The 22,841-nt window shown below is 39.0% G+C and overlaps 1 protein-coding gene and 1 long non-coding RNA gene across 2 annotated transcripts; one reads left to right on the forward strand and one right to left on the reverse strand.

Moving 5' to 3' along the window:
• Positions 1-1,358: 1,358 nt before the first annotated feature.
• nxph2a (neurexophilin 2a) lies at positions 1,359-20,561 on the forward strand. The gene is made up of 3 exons (XM_078261565.1): positions 1,359-2,092; positions 2,220-2,369; positions 17,709-20,561. The coding sequence occupies exons 2-3, from the start codon at positions 2,325-2,327 to the stop codon at positions 18,453-18,455; spliced, it is 792 nt and encodes a 263-aa protein (XP_078117691.1). The 5' UTR covers positions 1,359-2,092; positions 2,220-2,324; the 3' UTR covers positions 18,456-20,561.
• Positions 2,089-4,156, reverse strand: LOC144525077 (uncharacterized). Its single transcript, XR_013502661.1, has 2 exons — positions 3,929-4,156; positions 2,089-2,374 (listed from the first exon to the last, which is right to left on the reverse strand). It is a non-coding gene; the product is annotated as an uncharacterized LOC144525077 (long non-coding RNA).
• Positions 20,562-22,841: the final 2,280 nt, after the last annotated feature.

Genomic DNA, 22,841 nt, shown 5'->3' on the forward strand with positions numbered 1-22,841 from the left:
TGCCAACTGTGAAGACTGTAGTTTACAGACGGTGCGGTCTACATTTATGCTTTGCAGAAAAGAAACTGTTAAATACTGTGTACATAGCAAGCAGTGTGCACTCCCTCTCTTTCTTACTTTCTCCTCCTGCTTTCACTCAAACATGTCAGATCAAATGTGTGGAAGAGTCTCTAATGAGGAGGCATTGTTGGTATTTCAGTTTGGAACAGTATCAGATCATTCTACTAAAATGATCTGCTTTGGTCTGCCTGTATGTAATTCTACCTTCAATGAAAATACACACTGTCATGTGAGAGGTCCCTTTAATACTACCAAGTATAACTTTAGATTACATTTAGTACAAAGTATCCAAATCCATATGACGAAGTGCCTGCGTTTGTCCTGAATATTTAATCTTTAACTCTTTCTTTCTTTATGTATGTAAACACACCCCAACTTTATATGGTCAAAAATGACTAATACTTGTGACATAAAAATGAATGGATTGAAACGAAAGAATTTTACAAAAACTCCCAGATGATAGACATGAGAGATGGATGGAGACATGAACGGATCTGTATGTATTATGCACGAGGAAGAGGTCAACTTTACTATGGATTGGGTACTGAAACCTCTCAATTAGTCTGCAATTCAAATTCAAGATTTGAAATGGGGTGATGTTTTAATTGCACCAAGCGACTATTACCACAGAAAGGATGGCAAGCACTGCATTAAATCAGAAGTCTATTGTTGCATTCAGTAGAAAAGTAATACATACTAAGAGATACCTTCACATTGAATTGATACTGCCTCATTGCTGCAATCAGCAACATTTTGTTCTGAACTGCTCTGCTTGTGTTTCATTGTCTCACCTATACATTGCCTGTATTGCCTCAGTACCTCTAACACAAGTCTTCAATCACTGCCACACAGCCATTAAAACTTAAATGTAGAGAACGTTTATATTGATTACAAACACTCAGCAGATTATAGGAATCCGATTATTTAAACTGCAGGATGTAGGCCTAACTTGAATATTTAAGTAGGAACTAACTATTTCGTCTGCACACTGCAAACTAACTGCAACGGCAGTCTTCTCTGTAAAGTGAGGTGCTTGGCTGTAACCACATGGTGGTGCCACAGTCACACAGATTCCTAAATTCCACAGTAGAAAATGGTGTTGCCTTTGTACTGCCATCAGAACAACGTTTGACCTTTTGCTGTCTGCGCTGTGTGGTCAGGACTGCCGCGTCAGCCAGTTCTCAAATGAATAAAAATCACTCGCCATAGTGTTTTTTTTTTTTTGTTTTGTTTGTTTTTTACTGGCATCATTCAAACAGCCCTGTAGATGATTATTTTTGCAAGTTTGAAGTCATTATTGTGTAAATTAAAATAATAAAAGTTTTGTGTGCATTTTAGACCTTAGTCGTGGCTACGGTTACTCTAATCTGACTGAACATTTACCACCAACAAATATAAAACTACCAGACAAGCGAGATTACAAGTGTAACGTTTAAAGGGTTAAAAACGTGGAAGTGTTGCCGGACAAAACCTGATAATAGTGACATCAAGACTCTTACTTTTCTCTTCGACGGAGAGAGTGAGACTTCAAAGGTAGATCTTTGGTCTAACTCTGTGCACGGATGCGCACCGACCTTGGAGTCTCCAGACGCGCAACGGAGGATTTTGCGCACTGAAATAAAGTAGGCTAGAGCTGAAGAGAGCGCACAGCGAGCGGACTGCTGTCTGACTGACTGCAGTCCTGTCACTGGGGTCCGGGCTCACTTGGCTATACTTAACCCTGCGCATCGTCATTCTATTGATACCATTGCTCGGGAAGTATAGGGAGGGGAATATATAGTCTTTAGTTTATTTCGGTTTGGCTTGATTCGCAACTTAGAGGACTGTTATTTCAACTGAGCCACTGTAGCCGTTTCACATTGTTTGTAGAGACATCCAAGTGCCCCAGCTGCTCAGGGAAAATTCACTCAACATCCTGAGAGGCGGAGACGTATGAGAGGATTTTAGGACTCTTACCCGAGAGTGGATTGAACAAGGATGATTGCAACCGCCTTACTCAACTAAGTGAGGTATTACATTAAAAAAAAAAACGGTAAGGAAAAGTTTTTATTTTCTTCTAAAGATAAGATTCAAATCTACAATCTTTGAGGTCCTCCCAAATTTAACAAAGGTTTATTGTAGGTGATTTCACATCGTCAATGTTTCCACTTTTCTCGCAGGTGATCACAGCAATGCTTCAACGACATGTGCGTCTGTCCCTCTCCAAATCTTCCAGAGAGGATTTAAGCGCTGCTCATTTTGAATAAGTCGAGAAGTCATTGAAGATGAGAGCTCTGCAAACATTCCTGTTTATTTTCCTCCTGCACCAGGTGAGCTGAGAGTAAATGAGAAAATAATATGTCTGTGATCACAAGAAGGCTTTAAGAGAAAGTTAGAGACAGTAGGCTAAGTGGCTTTAATGTGCTGTCTGTTTTTATTTTATTATGCTGCGGGTCCCTTACAAGATATTTGTTTATCAGTCAAAGTTTTATATATTTATATGATATATATATATATATATATATATATATATATATATATATATATATATATATATGATATATATATATATATATATATATATATATATATATATATATATAGTTGATTTGTGTGAGTTATTGTAGATCTGCATTATTTAGCTCATGCAATGTGATTAATCAATCAACTCATAATGCCAAATGACATTTCAATAAATTCTTGGCTTCAAATTGTATTTGATATAGTCATCAGCACCAAATGTGCTGAACTTCTCATGAAGGCTTACAGGGCATAAGCTTGTTTTGTGTTATTTGAACTTATTTAATACAATACCAAATATCCTTTTTTTATGAACATGATTTTCTAACATCTATTAAGATTAAGGATCTTCATCAGTTCTAGAAATATGCTGATATTTAAAATTTCTGCAGCCTATATAAAAATATATTTCATAAACATAAATATCAAAATCTATCAGATTAAATTTTGCAGAAGAGAGTACTGCTACTACTTTACTACTACTACTACTACTACTACTACTGCTGCTGTCAATAGCCATACTGTATACTATATACCATATGCTGTTAATTTCCCTAATAGCATCTGAATTAACTTCCTTAGGAAACATTTAGATTTAGAAATAATGTTTATGCATGTACAGTAATACAGAACATGTACATTACATTCCAAGTCAATGTGAGCATAATGCTCATTATATTATGATGAACAGTTCCGCAGTATTCATAATTGAGAAGTGGAGTTAATGTATTTAAAAAAAAAAAATAGATTTACTGTTCACTGAATATTATTGATGTGCCATGCTTGCATAGTTTATAGTTTATTTCCATTGTGGTGAGTTTTCATGTCATGGCGTTGGCATTCTGCCTCTGTCACTTATGGCTCAAAAAAAAAACTGCCTATTCATTTATTCAGCCATAAATAGTTGTGTTTAGCAATCATTTATCATTTATCATTCATTTTGCTACCAGGCTTGAACAAGGTTTGACCTCTGTGTTGAACCCTCTTCAGCCGTGAAGTGTCTTTTCCGTAGTAAAATGGAGGGCAGAGTTAAAAACGCATAAAATATGACGACTGTGAACAATAGGTGAAAATTGCAGAACCCACATGTTTTCAAAGCCTGCGCTGATCCTCCTTCATGACTTATACAATGTGATTAAATCCCAAGTCCCTGTGAATACATGTGAAATTATTAGTATTTAGCAGAGTTTGATTGCCTTAATCTTCTTGACCGAATATTTCTGTAGTCTAATTCTGTTGTTATTGCAGGAAATAAGCTCTCCAAAGGAAGATCATAAGCTTTAGAGAAATATAAAGGTATTTTCCATAATTTGTATTTCAATGGCTACTGATGTCCTCTATAGGCAGTTGAATAAAGTATGGGCTTTACCGTGATCATCCTTGCTTTACGGACTCTTGCTGTGATCAGACATGAACAGAAAATGCCATGTGATTGAAGAAGTTCTTCACATCTGTGCTATCCTCAAAGATGGCTTCTTTAAAGATAGCCTTGAACTGTGCAGATGCAGCGGCAAAGTGCTGTCTGCTCTGGCTGCTGTTGTTATCAGCTTTGTGCCTATTGGGAGCTCTGCCTCCAGAGAGAGAAAGAGAGCGAGAGAGAGAGAGAGAGAGACACAGGCTGCCTCCCTGGAGAGGATCTCTTCATATGCCTCAGTGTCTCCCCTCCCAGCAGACCTACCACTGTCTGACTGGGGACATATTGGCCCTTAATAATATTCCCCCACCTTCCATAGGGTAGAAAATAATTAAATACCAGGCTGACGTTAACTGAAGGCATGACATATGCACCAAACTTCACCACCAAACACCAAACAACTTTTTCCTTAGTATGTCTGCTTGGTAGGATAGTTTACTATGAGGACTGTAAGGATGTGACTGGGGCGACATGTGGCAAAGTTGCAATGCTAGATTTTAAAGCGTCGTCACAGGACGCACCTCAGACATCTGAACCCCCGCTGAAGGATACATTTACATTGTTTAAGTAGAAGTAGAGATTCAGTGTCTGTAGCAGCATCACATACTTGGCCGCATCCTCCAAACCAAGAAACCAAAACACAAACACTTTTTCTCTTGTGTCTTCACACACACTCATAAAAAAAAAAAAAACATGAATCAAATGGTGAAAATGTAACCCCGGTCCCAGCATCTGTGCAATACCCCAGGGACAAATAAGAGGGTCAAAGCCATCCTGGGAGAAGCCATTCTTCCCCATGACATCTGCTGCAGTTATCCCATGTGCAATGACAGCAGAACAATGTAAATGAAGATAAAAACATACTTGAGAGCCCTGCTCTCTGCCATCTCCCTCTGTCTGTCCTGCCCTACAGATTGCATGCAGGGAAAGTGGGTTTTTCCAACGCTGCTCCGGATTAAGTGTGAGAAGACGTTGACAAAGTCTATTACACCTTTGTATCTTATTGCCGGGGTAAGAGCTCTTTGCTAATGTTATGTCATGACAAAGCATCTATGTGGCCCATGCCAAGAAGATCAGCGGTGGTGTTAAATGTACATGTACTTCCTCTGTTACAGTAAATGCCGGCCAGGGTCGCACTGAGCAGGCTTGGAGCGAGCATCCTGATAAAAGGGTGTGGCGCATTAAAGAGACAAAGCTTAGCTGGTTACTCGTATAAGCTGAACATGTCTTGTCCTCTGGATTCGCTACATGCTTGGAGTTCATCCCTGCAACTTTGATGTGCACTGATTGAAGGGATTACAAGTCATTTCCCAAAGGATTTAGCACGCATTTCAACAGTTATTTACATGTAGTCACTTGAGTATTTATGTGTTCATCCATCAATGAAAGTGGGAAATCATTAGAACAAGAAAGTGAGACTGTGATATCGATTTGGTTCAGTTTTAGCCGCTAATATTATTGCAAAAATCTGCCAGAGGATTTTTTTTTTTTCGCCTGTATTTTTTTCTCCCCAGTGCTGGAGCGAGTGAGGCTCTATTCAAAGTTAGAAAGGGGTCTGGCAAGGACAACAGTTTTATCCCTGTGTTCATAACAAAACACAAATTCTACATAAATTCCTTCTCTAAGGGCTCTTTAACCCTTTTCCCCTTCCTCATGCTCAATTATGTTTGGTTTTATTATTTATTTATTGTATATTTAAAGGCAACTAACACTGGGAAGAGTAATAAAATGTACAGTGGGGGGATTAGGAGCAGCTCTTTAATCTCACGCTTCTGATAATACTGCATGGGCTGATTGATTAGTTTTTCAGGAAGCTTATGTCAGAAAAACCTAATCCGTCTTTGGATTGTGCCAGCCTTGTAAGGTTTTCCGTGCTGCCACTTTATCATGGCGGCGAATTACAGAGCTGCTGGGCTGTGATAAGGTCCTCGTCTCTTTTACAGACCCCAGCGCCCAACCCCCTGCACCCCTCCTTTCCCTCTGGACAATAAAAAAAAATTGTGTTTATATTCTTCACATCCCTGCTCTGCCTGGTCCTCACATCAACCTCTCCCAGGATTCGCCTTGTAAGAAAAAAAGAAAAAAGGACTGGAACTTAAGTCTTCAAAAACCCAGCAGAGAAATTTGGTGGGGAAAGAGAAAATATGAGAGAAAATGGCAGGCAGGCAAGTCGAAATTTCTTTGGAAGAAGTGATTAAACATGGATTGACAGAGTGAAGGGGCCTTGTATGCATGTGGTGCCTTCCAGGAATCATTTTAGGGCTTACATGGTGCTGATGTGTATCTTTGCTCATATTGGGGTTACAATCTTTCTAGCCAGAAGGCTTGACTAGATAATCCCTCATAAACAATACTGTCTGTGGCATTTGCAGTCCTCAGCCTGTATGTTGTCTCAGACCTCTGAAGGAAAGGTTGCCATTTCTGTGTGTTAAATCCCTCAAATGTATCTTGCAGACACTACAGGTTGTATTGACTCTATTGAACCCCGCAACCTATTCCTTTTCCAATCATCAATCATAATTGTGTGTGTACTGGCAACAAATGATGCTGATAAAGGTCCTGAAATGAAAAGAAAGATGGTCCAAATGATTGATAGGTGTGATGCAATTGCCCTTTGCGTTGACAATAACCATAATCTGGCTGCTGGATGGACCATTAAATACTTAACTCAAACAATTATGAGCAGCGCCCCCCCCCCCCCAGCTTCTCTCATGATGTGAACTGTTACAATGAAGTGAAGTTTTGAGCAGCTCTCTGTGGTGTGTGTGCAAGTCGCACCCACTGTGGTGGCTCTGGTGCAGGAAACATTATGCTTAATATGATTTTGAGTTTCCTGATCTTGCTCCACAGCTATGAATTTTTATGGGCGATATGCGGCCCAAGGCAGTGTTAGATCTGGAGGCTCCGCTACCTTATAGCATTGTCATTACTGCTCTGCAGGGTCAGAAACATCCAGCACTCTCTAAAGCACAAGCTCGCTGTTTAGCAGCTCTTTTTTACAGTCTGCATCACTTTCCACTGCTGTGCTGCAGCAAATCAAAATGTGGAGATGCAGTTTGTATACAGCAGGTGTTTTGTCTGAATCGCGTGCAGATGATGGAATATCATCTGAGGAATCGGGCTGTCACTTTTTCTTCTATTAAATCAAATATTTCAATAGTTGTGTTGTTGCTATACAGCAGTGAGCTCTCCATTTATGTTTGAAATGCCAGACTCACAATCAGCTAATCACATCACATCACATGGCTCTAGTCGGCACAGAAGCAAAGTTTCTGCCACTTCTCAAACACTTTGACATGTAAAGTTCTTAATTACCACCTTGTTTGGTACTTTGGAGAAGGCAATCAAATTACATGTCAGAGCTTGGGAAAATGATTGACCTCTTTAATTAAAGCTGTGTTGCTTTCCTGTAAAAAGGCAAGGTGTGTCAGCTTTAGAATAAGTACAATACATCTCCTTTCTGATTATTCTCACTTTTGCATTTCCTCCTCTGCCTCTGGGCTTTGAGGCCTGTCATTTGCAGCCCTAACAAAGCACTGTCAGCTACCCTCCATCTTTATATATTTCTTGTGAAGTACCTGTCTTCTGAACTACTCACAGAGAAAGGAAGCAACGTCTTCCCTGCTCTTGTTTCTTCTTCAAAGGGAGCTGTTTCTCTGAAATCAGCCGAGGCGCAATCTGCTTTGAGAACAGAAACAATTGCTCCGTCAAATTTAATGGACGTACGTTTGAGCAAATCAAGAAGATTTTTTTTTTTTAATAAAACACCCGAATCATTTATAGCATGGATTTGAAGAGAAGAAAACACACACACATACACACACACACACACACACGCAAAAAGCTCAGTGGGAGAAACATTTAGATTACGTTTTCCTGAGATGAAAGTGGAAATACTAAAAAAACTTAAAATATTCATGTCAGAATATGCCTTCCTCAAGTATTAGCTGAGGAGTTTTACAAGCATGTTAACCATTGTTGTACAAAGTAGAAGGTGTTAAAAATTGGTCAAGAGAATGACAATTACACTGAGTCCAACATGCTTTGTGGTATTATCCTGCTGAATCCCTGCTATCAGACATATGGAGGTTTGCTGCGGGTGTCAGGAGCCAGCACAGGAGTTGATGCTTTGACCATGTAAGGGGATTATGAAACTGATGATGCGTTAAAAGGTAACGCCTGCCTAAAAGTGAAGTGTTCAGGGCTTTGCTGCTGTCACATGTGGCAGGTGCTGAGATAACACGAGTATCCAGATTACCTGGAGGCTCTCGTCCCAGAGCCCCTCCTCTCTCCCTTCTTCTCTCCAGTGGGATCTGTGCGAACACTTACTCAACACCTGACATCATCACTGCATTTAAATGTCCCACAACGATCCGTTCTCACTAACCTCAGGAAGAATAGCACCTGCAATGCAGGAGCTAATGAGGATCCTAAATAAACAAACAAACAAACATCTCACTTTCACCCGCAGGGCCTTGCCACCAATGTGTTGGTAGCTGGAAAATGAAATGATGATGATCCCCTGCAGCTAATTCAAAAAGGAGGCACGTTATTGTACAGTGTAAACTGTGACCAAGAATGCAAATTTGATTTATATTGATTTTCATTCAAGGAAAGCATTGGCTGCACAATATTACATAATAATACAATAATACAACATATTAACAAAATGATAAAGCTTCCTCCTTGATCTTTTACTATATAGTTTTTAGTTACTGAGTCACTGATAAATAAATACTTAATTGTATCTATTGCATCCTAGTTTTTTTGCAACCATTTAATACATGTCTGCAAACAGCTGTGGAATGTAATTAAGTACATCTAATCAGGTACTATGCTTAAGTACAATTTTAAAGTATTTGTTCTTTACTTGCAAATCTTATTCTTTTTACCCCACTGCATTTATCGGTCAGCTCTAACTGCTAGTTCCTTTACAAGTCAAAGTCCTTGAATACAAGTCAGTTTATTTGATATGCACAGCTACAAATGAAACTTCCCACTAAAATTAGCTCTCTTGACCAGGTACAACAATAGGATTACTTGTCGTGGAATATTTTGTTGTCGTATTGCTACTTTTACTTAATCCCCCACTTTCCTCGCTGAATGTGAATCTCAAAATAATTTCATCAATGTTCAGTAGTGACATGAGTTTGAGTTACAGTTGACAGTTAGTTGCATGGCCAAATTTCGAATTTAATTTAGAAGATGCAGCGAACCAGCTATCGACTGCTCCAATATAAAAATTCTGATTTTCGAGAACAGGAGTGCTGTGTGCGATATTGCCACTGGTTTGCTTCAAGTACAGCTGCCTGTAAGTTGTGGTTGGTTTACACAAAGGATGTCCTGGCTTCATTGCAAGATAGAATTTTTGACACCTGATTGAATCTAACTTGCTGTTCATTACGGCACTGATGGAAAATGTTGTGTCTAACACATTTCTGTTGCAAATAGATTTGGCAAAATGACTGACATTTATTTTACCCAACAGAAAATAGATGATGCAGATGACATGAAGCTGTGAATGTGACTTTGTTGCTTTGTTGCACATATAAAAGGACAGGCTACTAAGTTGATGTAGTACTTTGAGAGCTATTAATAGGAATGCTATAATAGGAGCTTAATGTGGTATAATTTCCTGTAATTTGTCACGTTTATTTGGAAACACTGAAAACATGTTTTTATAATTCTTTGTTGGCAGCTTCCACACTTCAGGAGAGGTAATTGTGTGTGATTTGTGCAGTTTAGTGTACTGCTTCCAGTAGGGAAATGCTATGATACTGAATGCTTCACTTAGACGACTCATGCAAACAGCAAAACAAATAGAATTCCACCAACGTCCAGAAAAGGTGAGGTGTGGCGTGGTTTCAGTCAGTGTTGACTGCTGGGAGGAGAGGAAAATAGAAGATTGTGACACTATAAACATGACTAATATCTCACATCGTAGGATTTATGTTAGGCACAGGAGGGTTTTGTTACGTGCTGTCATTTATGCTAATCATAAGACGTGAGCAGCTCCGAGTGACATCATGAGCTTTCAGATAATATTTTGCAGCAACATGTTTGCAAAAACAGGCTCTTAAACATAGTTCATTTGAGTTGAATATACAAGGAACACATGCATTATAACTCTACGAGCTCAAAGTGTATTTGTATCAGAATAAAAAAGGCATGCGTGGACAGAGAATCTCCATTGAGAACACAAGTGGTCTGCATATTTATAATTTCTTGAAGTAGGCAGTGGGCAGTAGTGAGAGCTCTTGCTGTCTATCAAGGCTTTAATTGTCTTTTCACCTCTCCACAAGAAAGGTCAGAGGGCATGGACAGCGTCAGATCAACAGCTGTGGCGCTGGCAGATATACTGTGTCTGAGTAGAAAATTGTCTAATTGTAGTTAACACAAGCAATTTCTAATATTTCCATTTGCCCGCTTAATGTTTAGGCTTGCATTACACAGCATTCGATCATTGCACACCTTACGAAGCCCTAAAGCTTCATTTATCTCTGAATGATGTCGGAGCGACTGATTTTCTTTGGTATTCATCACGAGACAAACATGTCACCTCCTCACCCTCTCTACCTGTATCTCTATCTGAGTCTTGATAGCGCTAGCACAATCACTACATATTTTGCTTCAATGACAACGATGTGATGCATGCTCTTTAGGCATTTCCAGCACATCTGTCAACAGTTAGAGGTGAAATCGATATACTGTCAAGATACAGAAATGGTAATACCACTGTGATTCTAGTTATGAAAACATCAGCTTTACTTTCCTTTGAGCTTGCCATTTCCTCTCCTCACACCATCAACACGTGCTGGTCTGGTGTAAATGTACAGAGGTGTCGACAGGACGAGTTTTAAGGCTTATTAAAGGTCTGCATTGCCATCGCACAACCACATGAATGCATCTAAAAATGTAAGAAATCTCACCCTTTTTTGGCTCCAAATGTAATAATACATTACTGGCTGCTTTTAATATTCACCACAAATTATTCTAATTATGTAGAGTTCAGCCACAAATTCAATATTGGATCTATAAAATCTTAAGCAGTAGTGTTAAGATATTAGAGACAGTGGTCTGTCTCATTCTCACAGAGGTCAGGTGGTAATGGCCTGAAGGATTATATTAGAGGGGAGTAGATATGCTACATGCAAACATACACACACACACACACACACACACACACACACACACACACACACACACACACACACACACACACTAACCATAGCCTTCTGTGATTGGTAAGGTGCCCCCGGTGTGGATTTGCTTTTGCGATCCCCCACAGTGCTGAAGCACCTGCCATGTGTTTCCCTGGACAGCCTCTGATTAAAAGTGATGGCTCTGGAGCGTGAGGCTGTTCCAGCGATCAGAGCACCAATCTATTCTTCAGCAGCATGTAGACTCTGAGCTCTGGGCTGCCTAAGCGCCTCCAGGGCCTTCTCTCCTGGAACCGGCTCTGGGTGTGAATCATTACAAATGATATGCCCTGTAACATCAGGAGGAAGATGGCTGGGGAAGGACGTGGGGCAGGGGATTGCAGGTTGACAATTGTTTTAATGTGAATGGAGCCACATGTCATGTTTGAGGCTTGAAAGCAAGAAGCTGCAGTCAATACAGGGTCTCGCAGTAGTGGCTGAGCAGCTCGACAGTGACAGGTGTTGTGTTGCAACAGTGCTAGGAAAGTATTACGGTAGGCAGTGGTGAAGCCGGTGTAATTTCTGTGGGATGTCCAGATTTTTACTACGTAGAAGCGCATCAAGTTAATGAAGCTTCAGACACAGAAAATTAGCAGAGAAATGAATTGCACCACCAAAGTGAGGTCAATTTGCACAGATAAATCCATGAAGAACAGTGGAGTGCATCATTGGAACAGCTCTGCTTGCACTGATGAGCAGGTTAATTGCCCATTTTGTTTATTGTGAGGAAGATGCCTGAAACCAATTTTCCCCAGATCCATAGCCCAACCTTATGTGCTGGAAAAGAATCAACCATGGAAAACCCCAAAACAGGTTATTTAAACTGACTGATACAAGGAACTTGGTAATGAGGATGACACAGAGGCTCCCACACAGAACCAAAAAGACAGAAAAGCAGATCTCAGATCATAAGTTGGGGGCAAATTGTCAACTATGCCAGGTTGAGAGATTCCATCGTCGGCGTCAAAGCAACACTGTAGCCTTGCCCCGCGGCCCAGAACACATCACAGCCTAGCACAATGTCGCCGGCTGCTCACTGCAAATGCATTTTAATGCCATCTCTTCAGATGATCCAGAAGCCAGATGTCACTGGCTTCTTAATAACGGTCTAGAGGCTAGTTCTGGTCACTGTGGCAATTACCTTTATGTCAGGCCTCTAAAAGATATGTCTACCCACGGGACAAGCAGGCAGCCAGCTCCATAATGCTCATTACAGATGAATGTCGAGGCTGATTCATCCTGACTCAGTGTGTGGCTCGCTGCTGCTCAGACCTCTGTCAGTATTTAAGTTCCACTAATACCTCTGGATGGTATTGATTGACACAACATTAAATCACATATGCAGTACATGTGGCATAAGGACAGAGCCTTTACAAATAATACAATACTAGTGACATTTGTGGATGTTTTATTGTAGCTTTTATTTAGCCAAAAAGGTCATTGAGATACAAAAATAGCAATAAAAACATATACAATTAAAAGGTTGCAAATAAACTCCGTTTCATACAGATACATATGTAGAAATGCATAGAAATGTGCTAATGAAAACAAGAAGATAATAATATTTTAAAGGAGATACTGTACATACAACCCATACCATTTAATATACTTCACTTCATAGGTTGAAGTCAGATTGCATGCTACATTAACAGGTTTTCTTCAAGGCAGTTTGTAAAATGACTTTAAAAATAAAGGAAGCACTTCTACTTTGAAGTTAATCCCACAACCAAGGTGCATAGACAGAGAGTTTTACGCAGCTATGAATGCACTTTTGACACACATGTAAAAGAATGTGGCAAAAAGGTCTAGCTTGTGAAGTAAAATAAAAGGCTGGAGATGTTTAGGTAATATGCACAACATGCATTTTTCTCCTCTGATATAAAAAGTAACAGCCTGCCACTGACAGCTACACTAAGCATGTGTACTTTGAGGATGATATCCAAAACTTTCCCAACTTGTATGCTGACTTACGTATTAATGAGGCAAAGTCATAATAAATTATATAGGCACTTTTTTTTAGGTCAACCAGTATTGATATTTGAGAATTTAAAAAAAATCTGATCATGATATAATGACGAAATACTCATTTTTCAACATAAATACATAAAAAAAAACAATAATTTCCGATATGGATTCTTTAAATTTGGTTATTAAAAAAAAAGAAGACATTTCACAGTTGGAAAGGGCTTAAAATGCTGATGCAATGTTGATCTTCAATTACTTCAAACTTATTTTTGGCATTGCCTCATGCAATTTCTTGTTACTTATCAGACATTAATGAAATGAAATGAAATTTACGGATAATATCAGCCCTTCTCTCATATATATCAGTGTACGTGGCCTGATATAATATTGGCATCCCTGATACTGGATCAGGCTGAGTATCAGTTAAAGTGTTTTTTGCAAATTTTATTTATTTATCAATTTTTTAAACATGTTGTGGGTCAGCCTGCCTTAAACATCTGCTAACCAAAAAATAACTATGACAGCTGGAACTTTGGACGATTTTGTGTCCAAGATCTCTTTATTGCTCATTAGTCCACTATATTTATTTCCAGCCGATTGTGCATCTGAATTTAACTGAAGGTGTAAAAAAAAATTGGTCTCAAAAATTTCCACATTAGAATAAAAAAATGTGGTGTCTATGAGACATACATTACTTTCTAACTTGCAGCCTTTGCTCTTGAGATTTACAAAGCAACACTCTTCCTGTCAAATGTGATGCAAAATGATGATTAATAAATGTAAGAAATAAATATTGACTGGAAACTTTAGCCATAAGCAGTTTCAGCATACAAAATAAAAAAAAACTTATTTCAGTCAGATTTCACTATTTATGTTCATACATGGTGGATAACATTACTGACAGCATGTATAGTTCACCCACCTTTATGTTTACTGCCGTATCACTACTCCTTTATAAGCCATATATACCTTTGACTGCTGTGGTATATAGATGTAATATCTCTGCTTGGGGATGTAAGGTTTATGCACCTCTCTGTGTTTTTGTTTAGGACGAACAGGAAAAGGAAGAAGCTAAACCACACAGACAGATATCCGCAATGTCTGACACTCGTCACTTTGCCTCGTGCTTGTTGAAATGAGGTCTGGTGTTTTCAGCTCCATAAGTCTGCAGTTATTATGCAGTTATCATAATAATGTCTTGTTTCAAGTCGCCCCGAAACGCCTCTAGCACAGCAGCACCGATTAAGAAATCTTAATTAGGCTTTTGTAGATTCTCCTTCATCAGACCTTGCCTCTTTTTTTCCACTGAGTCCTGTTGTACAAAAACTCAAATTCCTTTAGTCTGTTTTTAAGAGACACCACTTCCGCCTAAATGAACGAGGTGTTATAGTGTGTGTGTTGGTCCTGCATGTGTGCAGGGAGACGGCGAGAGAGAAAGAAACCAAACCAAAGCCTATGTGTCAGTGCAAGCTTTCAAGTTCCCAGTGCTTCATCTCTCTCGGGGCCTATAAGTATTAGATATCCCTCTGCTGATCCCCTTGTTGTCACAGCAATTTCCCCAGTTGCTCATCATACTTAAACTCCTCTCTCATTTCCATTATAATCATCCTATACAAAGCTCACCTGAGATTTACACTGTAAGACAAAATTTGGTTTCACCTATTAAGCTGCGCAGCATGACACCCAATGTGTAACGGATATAACAGCTCGGGCTGGTGGGAAGACTAGTGTCTTTCTTGCTCGCAGCAGTGAAGAAATGTTCTTGTCGGGAGCTCGCAGTCCTGCCGATTTTATGTTCAGCATCGCCTGTTGTTGTGATGTTGTAAAAGTCAAATCAAATTAAAAGCTGAGCTCACATGAGGTATTACTAAGTGACAGTATCAGTGTGGGAATACTGCCACTGGAATTGATTAATACATGACTCTGGATGTGATGAGCTACACAGAGGGGCAATATTACAGTGTTGCTTTATTCATCCATGTTTTCGGGGAGCAACTGTCTTAATTAAGCATTGTGAGGGCTGATAGATGGGTCAGGCTCACTGTCCGTGGGAGGCACATTGATTTCACATTACATATGCAGATAGCTGAGCCATACGTTCTGCTCTAATTATAAGATACGCAGTTGCACAACATAAGATGTACGTAGCCATTTTACATGTCAAATGGAAAGCTTTATAGGAATGTGAGTGTGGCAAAACAAATTGTAGCAGACAGACCTAGTTTGTTAGCTTTGTACACATGTGCCTCAGTTAGGCTTACAGCAAAATTATAATTAGTCTGGAAGTAGTGCACAGCAGCTCAGTGAGAATTCAAACAGCCGCTGCTCAGTACTTTCAACATCTGCTTCTCTTAGTGATCCCTACAACCGGGCCTGGGGAAAGCCGACACTACTAATTACTAATAAAACTAGCAAAGCTTATTGCCGTGAATTATTAAAGCTTTATCTGAAGTGGACCAGGAATCACTCCTGAAGCTAAAAGGCTTTAAGGCACAAGGAGGGATCACAGTTCATTGCTGCGTCTGGATTAGCACCTACTTTACCATACTACAGCCTGAGAAGCCTGTTTTATTGTTGGGAACCATTACAAGCTAAAGTTCATATGCATGCTGATGTGAGACCAGCTCACATCTTAAGTCCAGGGGATTTGCATTGTCATGTAATCTGACAAGTCGTCCTAAAATATTATAAGCTTTAGGCAAATATGAGCACAGTTGAGGTTTATCGCTGCATCCAAGATGATTCCCTTATTCAGTATATTTCTTGATATATTTGGTGCTACTAGTGTCTGTGAATAGTTTCACAGTGATTCATGCCATTTTAGTGTGCTTAACTACTGGAACGGCAACTACATACAGTTTCGGGTCATACTTGCCAAACAGTGTTTTTTAACTAATGCCTCTATCTTAATTGAAAGTCCTTTGACCAACCTTACCCCTTTCTCTTTATTGCTGGTTGCTGTGAAGGAATGCCCACTCTGTACTGCACAGGCCTGCCAGCATCCTCAGCCACCACACACATAAAAGCATCCTTTGCTTCAGTTAGCTGTACTGGCTTGAATAGAAAGTGTTGAAGTTCTATTGTTATAGAACTGGCAAGTGAGGCTCATTGAGTAGATAATGTCGTTGCTAGTTGAAAATGTTTAAATTGTGTTGTACATTTGTTTTTTCGAAATTTAGATTTGAGTTTAAAGCAATAGTTTGAAAATACTCTAATTTGTTTTCTTGCTAAGAGTTAGGTGAGAAGATTGCATGGTATGCAAGCTACCACCAGGCCTCGCTTAGCATAGCATAAAGACTAGAAGCAGAGGCAGACGTACCTAGACTGGCTCTGTCCAAACGTAACGTGTAAACTAGTGAGCTTTAGAGTTGCTGGTCAGCAGATTGTTTTTTACCCTAGTAAAGTGGCTGTGCAAATTTTCAATAAAATGTCACTTTCTCTAATACTGAGCACTCCTTTTGATTGAAGTGCCAGCATTTGTTTGAAATAATTGTTGGAATGCTTTAGTTTACCAAACAAAATGTTTCCCAAGGCTACCTTTGCTGTAATTGCTCCAGCGTTTCCTAAAGTAAATCTTACACACTGCGTGCGTCGCGTGAGCGTGGTGTTACTGTTGCGTGTTGGGATTTTTCTGTCTTTACACACCAGAAACGTGTCTGACGTGGTGCTGCTGCTGCTAGCCTTGTCTGTACACATTCCCCATTGATTTACTGCAGTCAAGCAGTAGTATACTTCATGTTAAACATAAATATATACTGATTTGATTACAGCAAAGACGACGTCGGCACTATTGACGGCAAAATAGGCTACAGAATATTTTGTTTTGTATTGACAGGTGCAATATTTGAAAATCGATAATTATTTATTACATTTTACATATTACATTACATTTATATCTGCATTTATGTCAAAACCTAGAGACTTTCAAACATCAACATTCATCATGTCATTTATTAATATGTATTTGTGTCAAAATGACATATAAATCATTTTTTTCCTAATCTACTTTGCCTGGAAACACTTCCAACACGCTTGCGTGTCGCGTGAAAAATAGGCGTTGGTTCTATTTCTAGCATGCACGCATTTTCCGCGCCTGATACGTGCGTGTCACGCAGGCAGTGTGTAAGCTCTAACCTGTTAACATGGGAGCCGAAATAAAAACGGACACGCCACGCAGCTGACATGCTCGCGCGACGCAGCCAGTGTGTAGCCAGCCCGGCTTGCAAGTGGGTGGCTCCATGCTCATTGTGGGATTTTGCTTCCTCTCCTGTTTAGTGCTGAAGTGATGTTTTCTTTAGCCTTTGTGTTGAACTGCTGCTGTGCCATTTTTATAGTGCAACCACCAGAGATAAGTCAATCCGTGTTGAATATACTTGGATTTTCTGTTATATGTCTGGTCGACGAAAGGTATCACTGCCCAAGTGAACTACATTGTGCTTTCTTTGAACAAACTAGAAACATTAAATACATTATTGTCTGTGCAGCAGTATTGTAAAGTTATATTACAAAAAGGTCACTTTATGCCACTTAACGGTGTTTTTCTGTCTACCTTTGCTCTGCTTTCTCTAAAGGTCAAATGCAGGAAAGTGCATGGAGGAGCCACAGAGCTCATTGAGTGGAGCGACAGCGATAACGAACAGAAGATTTCTCCCACGGGGGCCAGTCCACGGATCCTCAACCCCCTGCGTTTGTTTGCCAGGGGCTCCCCCGGGTTCAAGAGCAACATGAGGGAAATTACATATTTACAGAACATGGAGGACTTCTGGGACTGGTTATCTAACCAGACAGATGCTCAGGGCGCACAGGCCAGAACTAAACGCAGGCCCATCGTTAAGACTGGCAAGTTCAAAAAGATGTTCGGGTGGGGAGACTTTCACTCCAACATCAAGACTGTGAAACTTAACCTGCTGATCACGGGAAAGATTGTGGACCACGGGAACGGCACTTTTAGCGTTTACTTCCGCCACAACTCCACGGGCCTGGGGAACGTGTCGGTCAGCCTGGTGCCGCCCTCAAAGGTAGTAGAGTTCGAAATCGCCCAGCAGTCCACGCTGGAGACCAAAGACACCAAATCATTCAACTGTCGCATTGAGTATGAGAAGACTGACCGCAACAAGAAGACTGCCCTGTGCAGCTATGACCCGTCCACGGTGTGCTATCAGGAGCAAACGCAGAGCCATGTGTCCTGGCTGTGCTCGAAACCCTTCAAAGTCATATGCATCTATATAGCCTTTTACAGTGTTGACTATAAACTGGTGCAGAAGGTATGCCCTGACTACAACTACCATAGTGACACGCCCTACTCTTCCACAGGATGATCTAGCTGTTAGTATGCATTTTGTCTGATCTCAAATAATGTAAACGTCAACCTTTAAGCTCCTTGTCCCGAAATACCTAAATACATGAAACATGTTGCAGGAAGTGCAACTTATAATGGGACACACTCTAGATGCAATGTTTAAAAAAAACTTTTGTCTATACAGATCTAACACTTGAGAAAGTTAGGTATCCGGGGACTTGGTTTTAGGGGTTGACTTGGGATTCAGAGATAGCTACCAACCATGGGTGACTCCTTCCCATCACAACAGCACATGTTCTCCATAAAACCACTGGTATAATTAACGTGTTGTCCAGATGTTTTCTTCAAGGCTAGACCATAGGCAAAGAGCCTCCCAGTTGGAAGTACATAGCTGTCTTCTGTGCCAGTGGTGCATTGATGCCAACATTGTCAAAAAAACATTCTCACCTCATTTAAACAGTTCTGGAATGAAATATGACACTTTAATTTATGTTAATAATTACAATACCAAGATGTGTGAATGGTTATTCAATGGGTGCATACAATTTGATGTTTCACATTTGAAACCTTGCTGACTGATTAGTCAAAATGATCTGTCCATTGCCATTGAAGTTGAGCTAACATCATTTGTACCTGTTAACAGAACACAGGCAGGACACAGTGTCTATTATTTCAGATTTGCTTGATCAATGGGTATTTTCTCAAGCAGCTCTGAATAATTTATATGACCGTATAATCTATATTTTAGCTGTCTTCCTCTTATAAAGACTGGAATAGCAAATTATGTGTCCATGACTAAATAAATTGATCCAACACATCTAAGTCCCAAAACAAGCAGAGAGCATAATCATAAATCATAACACATACGTATGTAGGTACCCATCCATGTATAACCTGGCTGCTGCCTTGTGTGCTACTTAAAATGTGTTGGTTTTCTGCTGCAGTCATTATAAGGCATGTGTATGCTAAACTAGTCTGAAATCCAACATCTTTGTTTGCAGGATGCACTTTGAGGCATCAGCCTGCCGGGCGGGCTCCACAGTGGATTAATGTGTCAAGGGAGGGGGGAGGGGGGGCAGCATTAATTGCAGGACAGGTGGATTTAGCGAGTCTGGCAGACAATTATCAGCACTTTGTCATGGTCCTGCCACCAGTCCTGACATTACCTGTCTTTAATAGGCTTTAATTAGCCTGGGAAATTTCATTTACCTAAGACCAAGAGTGGAGAAACCAAAAGCAAAAAAAAAAGAAGAAAAAAGGCAAAATTACAAAATCCGTCTGGAATTTTAATGAGACGGGGGACCTACATTTTTAAATGTCATACATTCCCCAGTTGTACAGCAGGCTTAAGTTTACTGACTGTTGTGTAAAAGTGGATAACATCCAGTCTTGTAGTAAATGGTGAAATTTGCTTTAACGTAGTGATCATTTAAACAGTTTTAAAAGGTTCTGTTGAAAACCATCAATTTGACACTTGAATTGTCATAAATGTTGTTGATTGTGTTTATCCAGGGTTTTTTAGACTAGGGCATGTGCCACTGACTAATCACATAGCAATTCTTTCTGTTAATGTTATTTTATTTGCTGTATCTCATGTCTTTCCCCAGCAGCTGTAAATTATCTTGTCACATTATACACACGAGGAGAGGTGTATGATAAGGAAATTATTAAATCCGAGTCGATCTATGTTGATGTTTTTGTTCTACTCCTTTGTGCAAATGATGTGTATTATTGTGTAACTCTTAAACTAACCCTGTTTACAGCTTTAGAGTAAACAATGTCAATTTATTCAAATTTTTCCAGAGAAATATGTATCAATAAGTATACTGTTTACTACTTATTTTTGGTGTTAAGCGATATCATGTAGATAGATGTCATATGTATTGCTTATAGATTGCTTTGATTTCCATTTCTGTAATCATCGCATATTGTACCTATTTTGATTTTCCTGCTTGCTTAATCTTGTTACAACAGTTTCCTCTAAATATGAAAAAAGAGCACTGCTGTGTGTGAAGTGTAAGTACAAATGTTAATTTTGGAATATTTGATTTCATAGGGGGTTGTTAAAATGAAATTGTACAGATCAATTTAGGTTTGTATGGCATTAAACCTTATTTGAACTTGGCTCACAGCATATTGCCACACTGAGTCAGCTCTAGTCTGTCGGTGCTCACAGTTGTCTCGTTTCATTCCTACAAGGACTTCTCAACAGGATAAACACAGCATTTTAAGAGGTACATTTCAGTGTAGCTTTTTAATGGGCAATAAATCTGTGTCCACAGGCGTGGATGATACCAGAGTTACACCTCAGGGAGCACATCCATTTTGCTGTGGCCATCAGGGAAAGGGGTCTTTTCATCGCTTCCATTACTCTTATCTGATCAGGGTGAGGCACCCACTCCTTATAGGCATCAAGTCACACCAGGCTTTCCTGCTGCACACATCCAAATCCTTGGAAAACTAACTCATGTTAACATGCATTTCACTTCTCAGGTTTTCCAGTAGTGATATTATTAGACACTCAAATAATAAACTATAAAATGCATTTCCTGCAGAAAATGTGTGTGAGTATTGAAATGCTAAATTGCTAAAGCTAAAATGGATTGGTGGCTTAAATACATAAGAAGAAGGTGAAGTAGTGAGAATAGTTGGAAAAGCAGGAATGGTTTTAATTAGTATGAATTTAATTGAAAAGTTGAATAAGTTTTTTAAAAGCTAACACTAAACTGAATTATTGACTTTAAAAGTTCAATAATGCCAAAAGATGTAGAACATTGTATGGTTTAAATTTTTTTTCAAGCTGAAAGTATCAATAAGTAGAGAACAGAGAGCTGTGAGAAGCAATTATGAAAATGCAGAAATATGAAATGAATTGTTTGAAAAACCTTAATGCATTGCAACGCACTGCTGAAAAACCAGAGTTGGAAGAGTTGAACGCTGAACTGCAATACCTAAATAAGCTAAGAACTGAAATACATTGCTAGAAAAGCTGGAAGCTAAACTGTAATACTGTCAAAAGTGGAAGTTTAAAGGAATTGACTGAAACGGCTGAAAGAAGAAATAGTTTGTATTATTATCTTGAAAAAAAGGAAAAAAGTGAAAAAGAGTGATAGTATAGTAAGTCAAAAAAGTGATTTAAAAAAAAGTCATAGTATAGCATGTGGAAAAAAGTGATGAAAAAGTAATACTATAGATAGTCAAAAAAGTGATAAAAGTCAGTGTAGCATGTCGAAAAAAGTGATAAAAAAGTCATTGTATAGTATATCAAAAACAATCATTGTATAGTATAGTCTGTATAGTACGTTGAAAAGAGTCAAAGTATAGAATGTAGAAAACGTCATAGTATAGCATAGTATAGTATGTATAATATGTTGAAAAAAGTCATAGTATGTCAAAAAAGTAATAGTAGAGTATGTCGAAAAAAAGCGATAAAAAAAGTCAGTGTAGTATGTCGGAAAAAGTCATAGTATAGTATATCAAAAAAAGTCAAAAGTATAGTATGTCGAAAGAAGTGATAAAAAAAAAGTCATAGTATAGCATGTTGAAAAAGCTCATACAAAAGTCTAGCGCACTACAACAAAATAAGTGATAAAAAGTCATACTGTAATATGTCGAAAAAAGTCAGAGTATACCATGTTGAAAAAAGTGATAAAAAGTCATAGTATAGTATGTCAAAAAAAGTCATAAAAAAATTCATTATATAGTATGACGAAAAAGGTCATAAAAAGACATAGTATAGTATGACAAAAAAGTGATGAAAAGTCATAGTATAGTATGTTGAAAAAAAGTCATAAAAAAATTCATTATATAGTATGACGAAAAAAGTCATAAAAAGACATAGTATAGTATGTTGAAAAAAGTCATACAAAAGTTATAGCATAGTATGACGAAAAAAGTGATAAAAAAGCCGTAGTATAGTATGTCGAAAAAAGTCATAGTAACATGCAAACTCTACATAGCCCTGTCTGGGGATCAAACCAAGCGTCACAGTCAGCAGAAACTCCTTGTTAGAGCAGTGCAAACCCCTGAGCCACCAATCTACAAATAATACATATTGAAAACAGTCATAGAATAGTATGTCATAAAAGGCCATTAAAAAGTTATAGTATGGTATGTCGAATAAAGTGAAAACAAGTCATAGTATAGTAAGTCAGAAAGGACATGCAAATTATACACAGCACAGACTGGGGATTGAACCAAGGGTCACAGTCTGTAGTGATGACTTGCTGGAGCAGTACAACCCCCTGAGACACCATGCTTCCAAATAACTAATGTCGAAAACAGTCATGCGTAGTATGTCAAAAAAGGCCATTCTAAAGTCATAGTATGAAATGTCGAAAAAAGTGATTAAAAAGTCATAGTATAGTATGTCGAAAAAACTGATAAAAAAAAAGTCATACTATAG

This window comes from Sander vitreus, chromosome 11 (genome assembly GCF_031162955.1).
Source record: "Sander vitreus isolate 19-12246 chromosome 11, sanVit1, whole genome shotgun sequence".
Taxonomy (NCBI): Eukaryota; Metazoa; Chordata; class Actinopteri; order Perciformes; family Percidae; genus Sander; species Sander vitreus.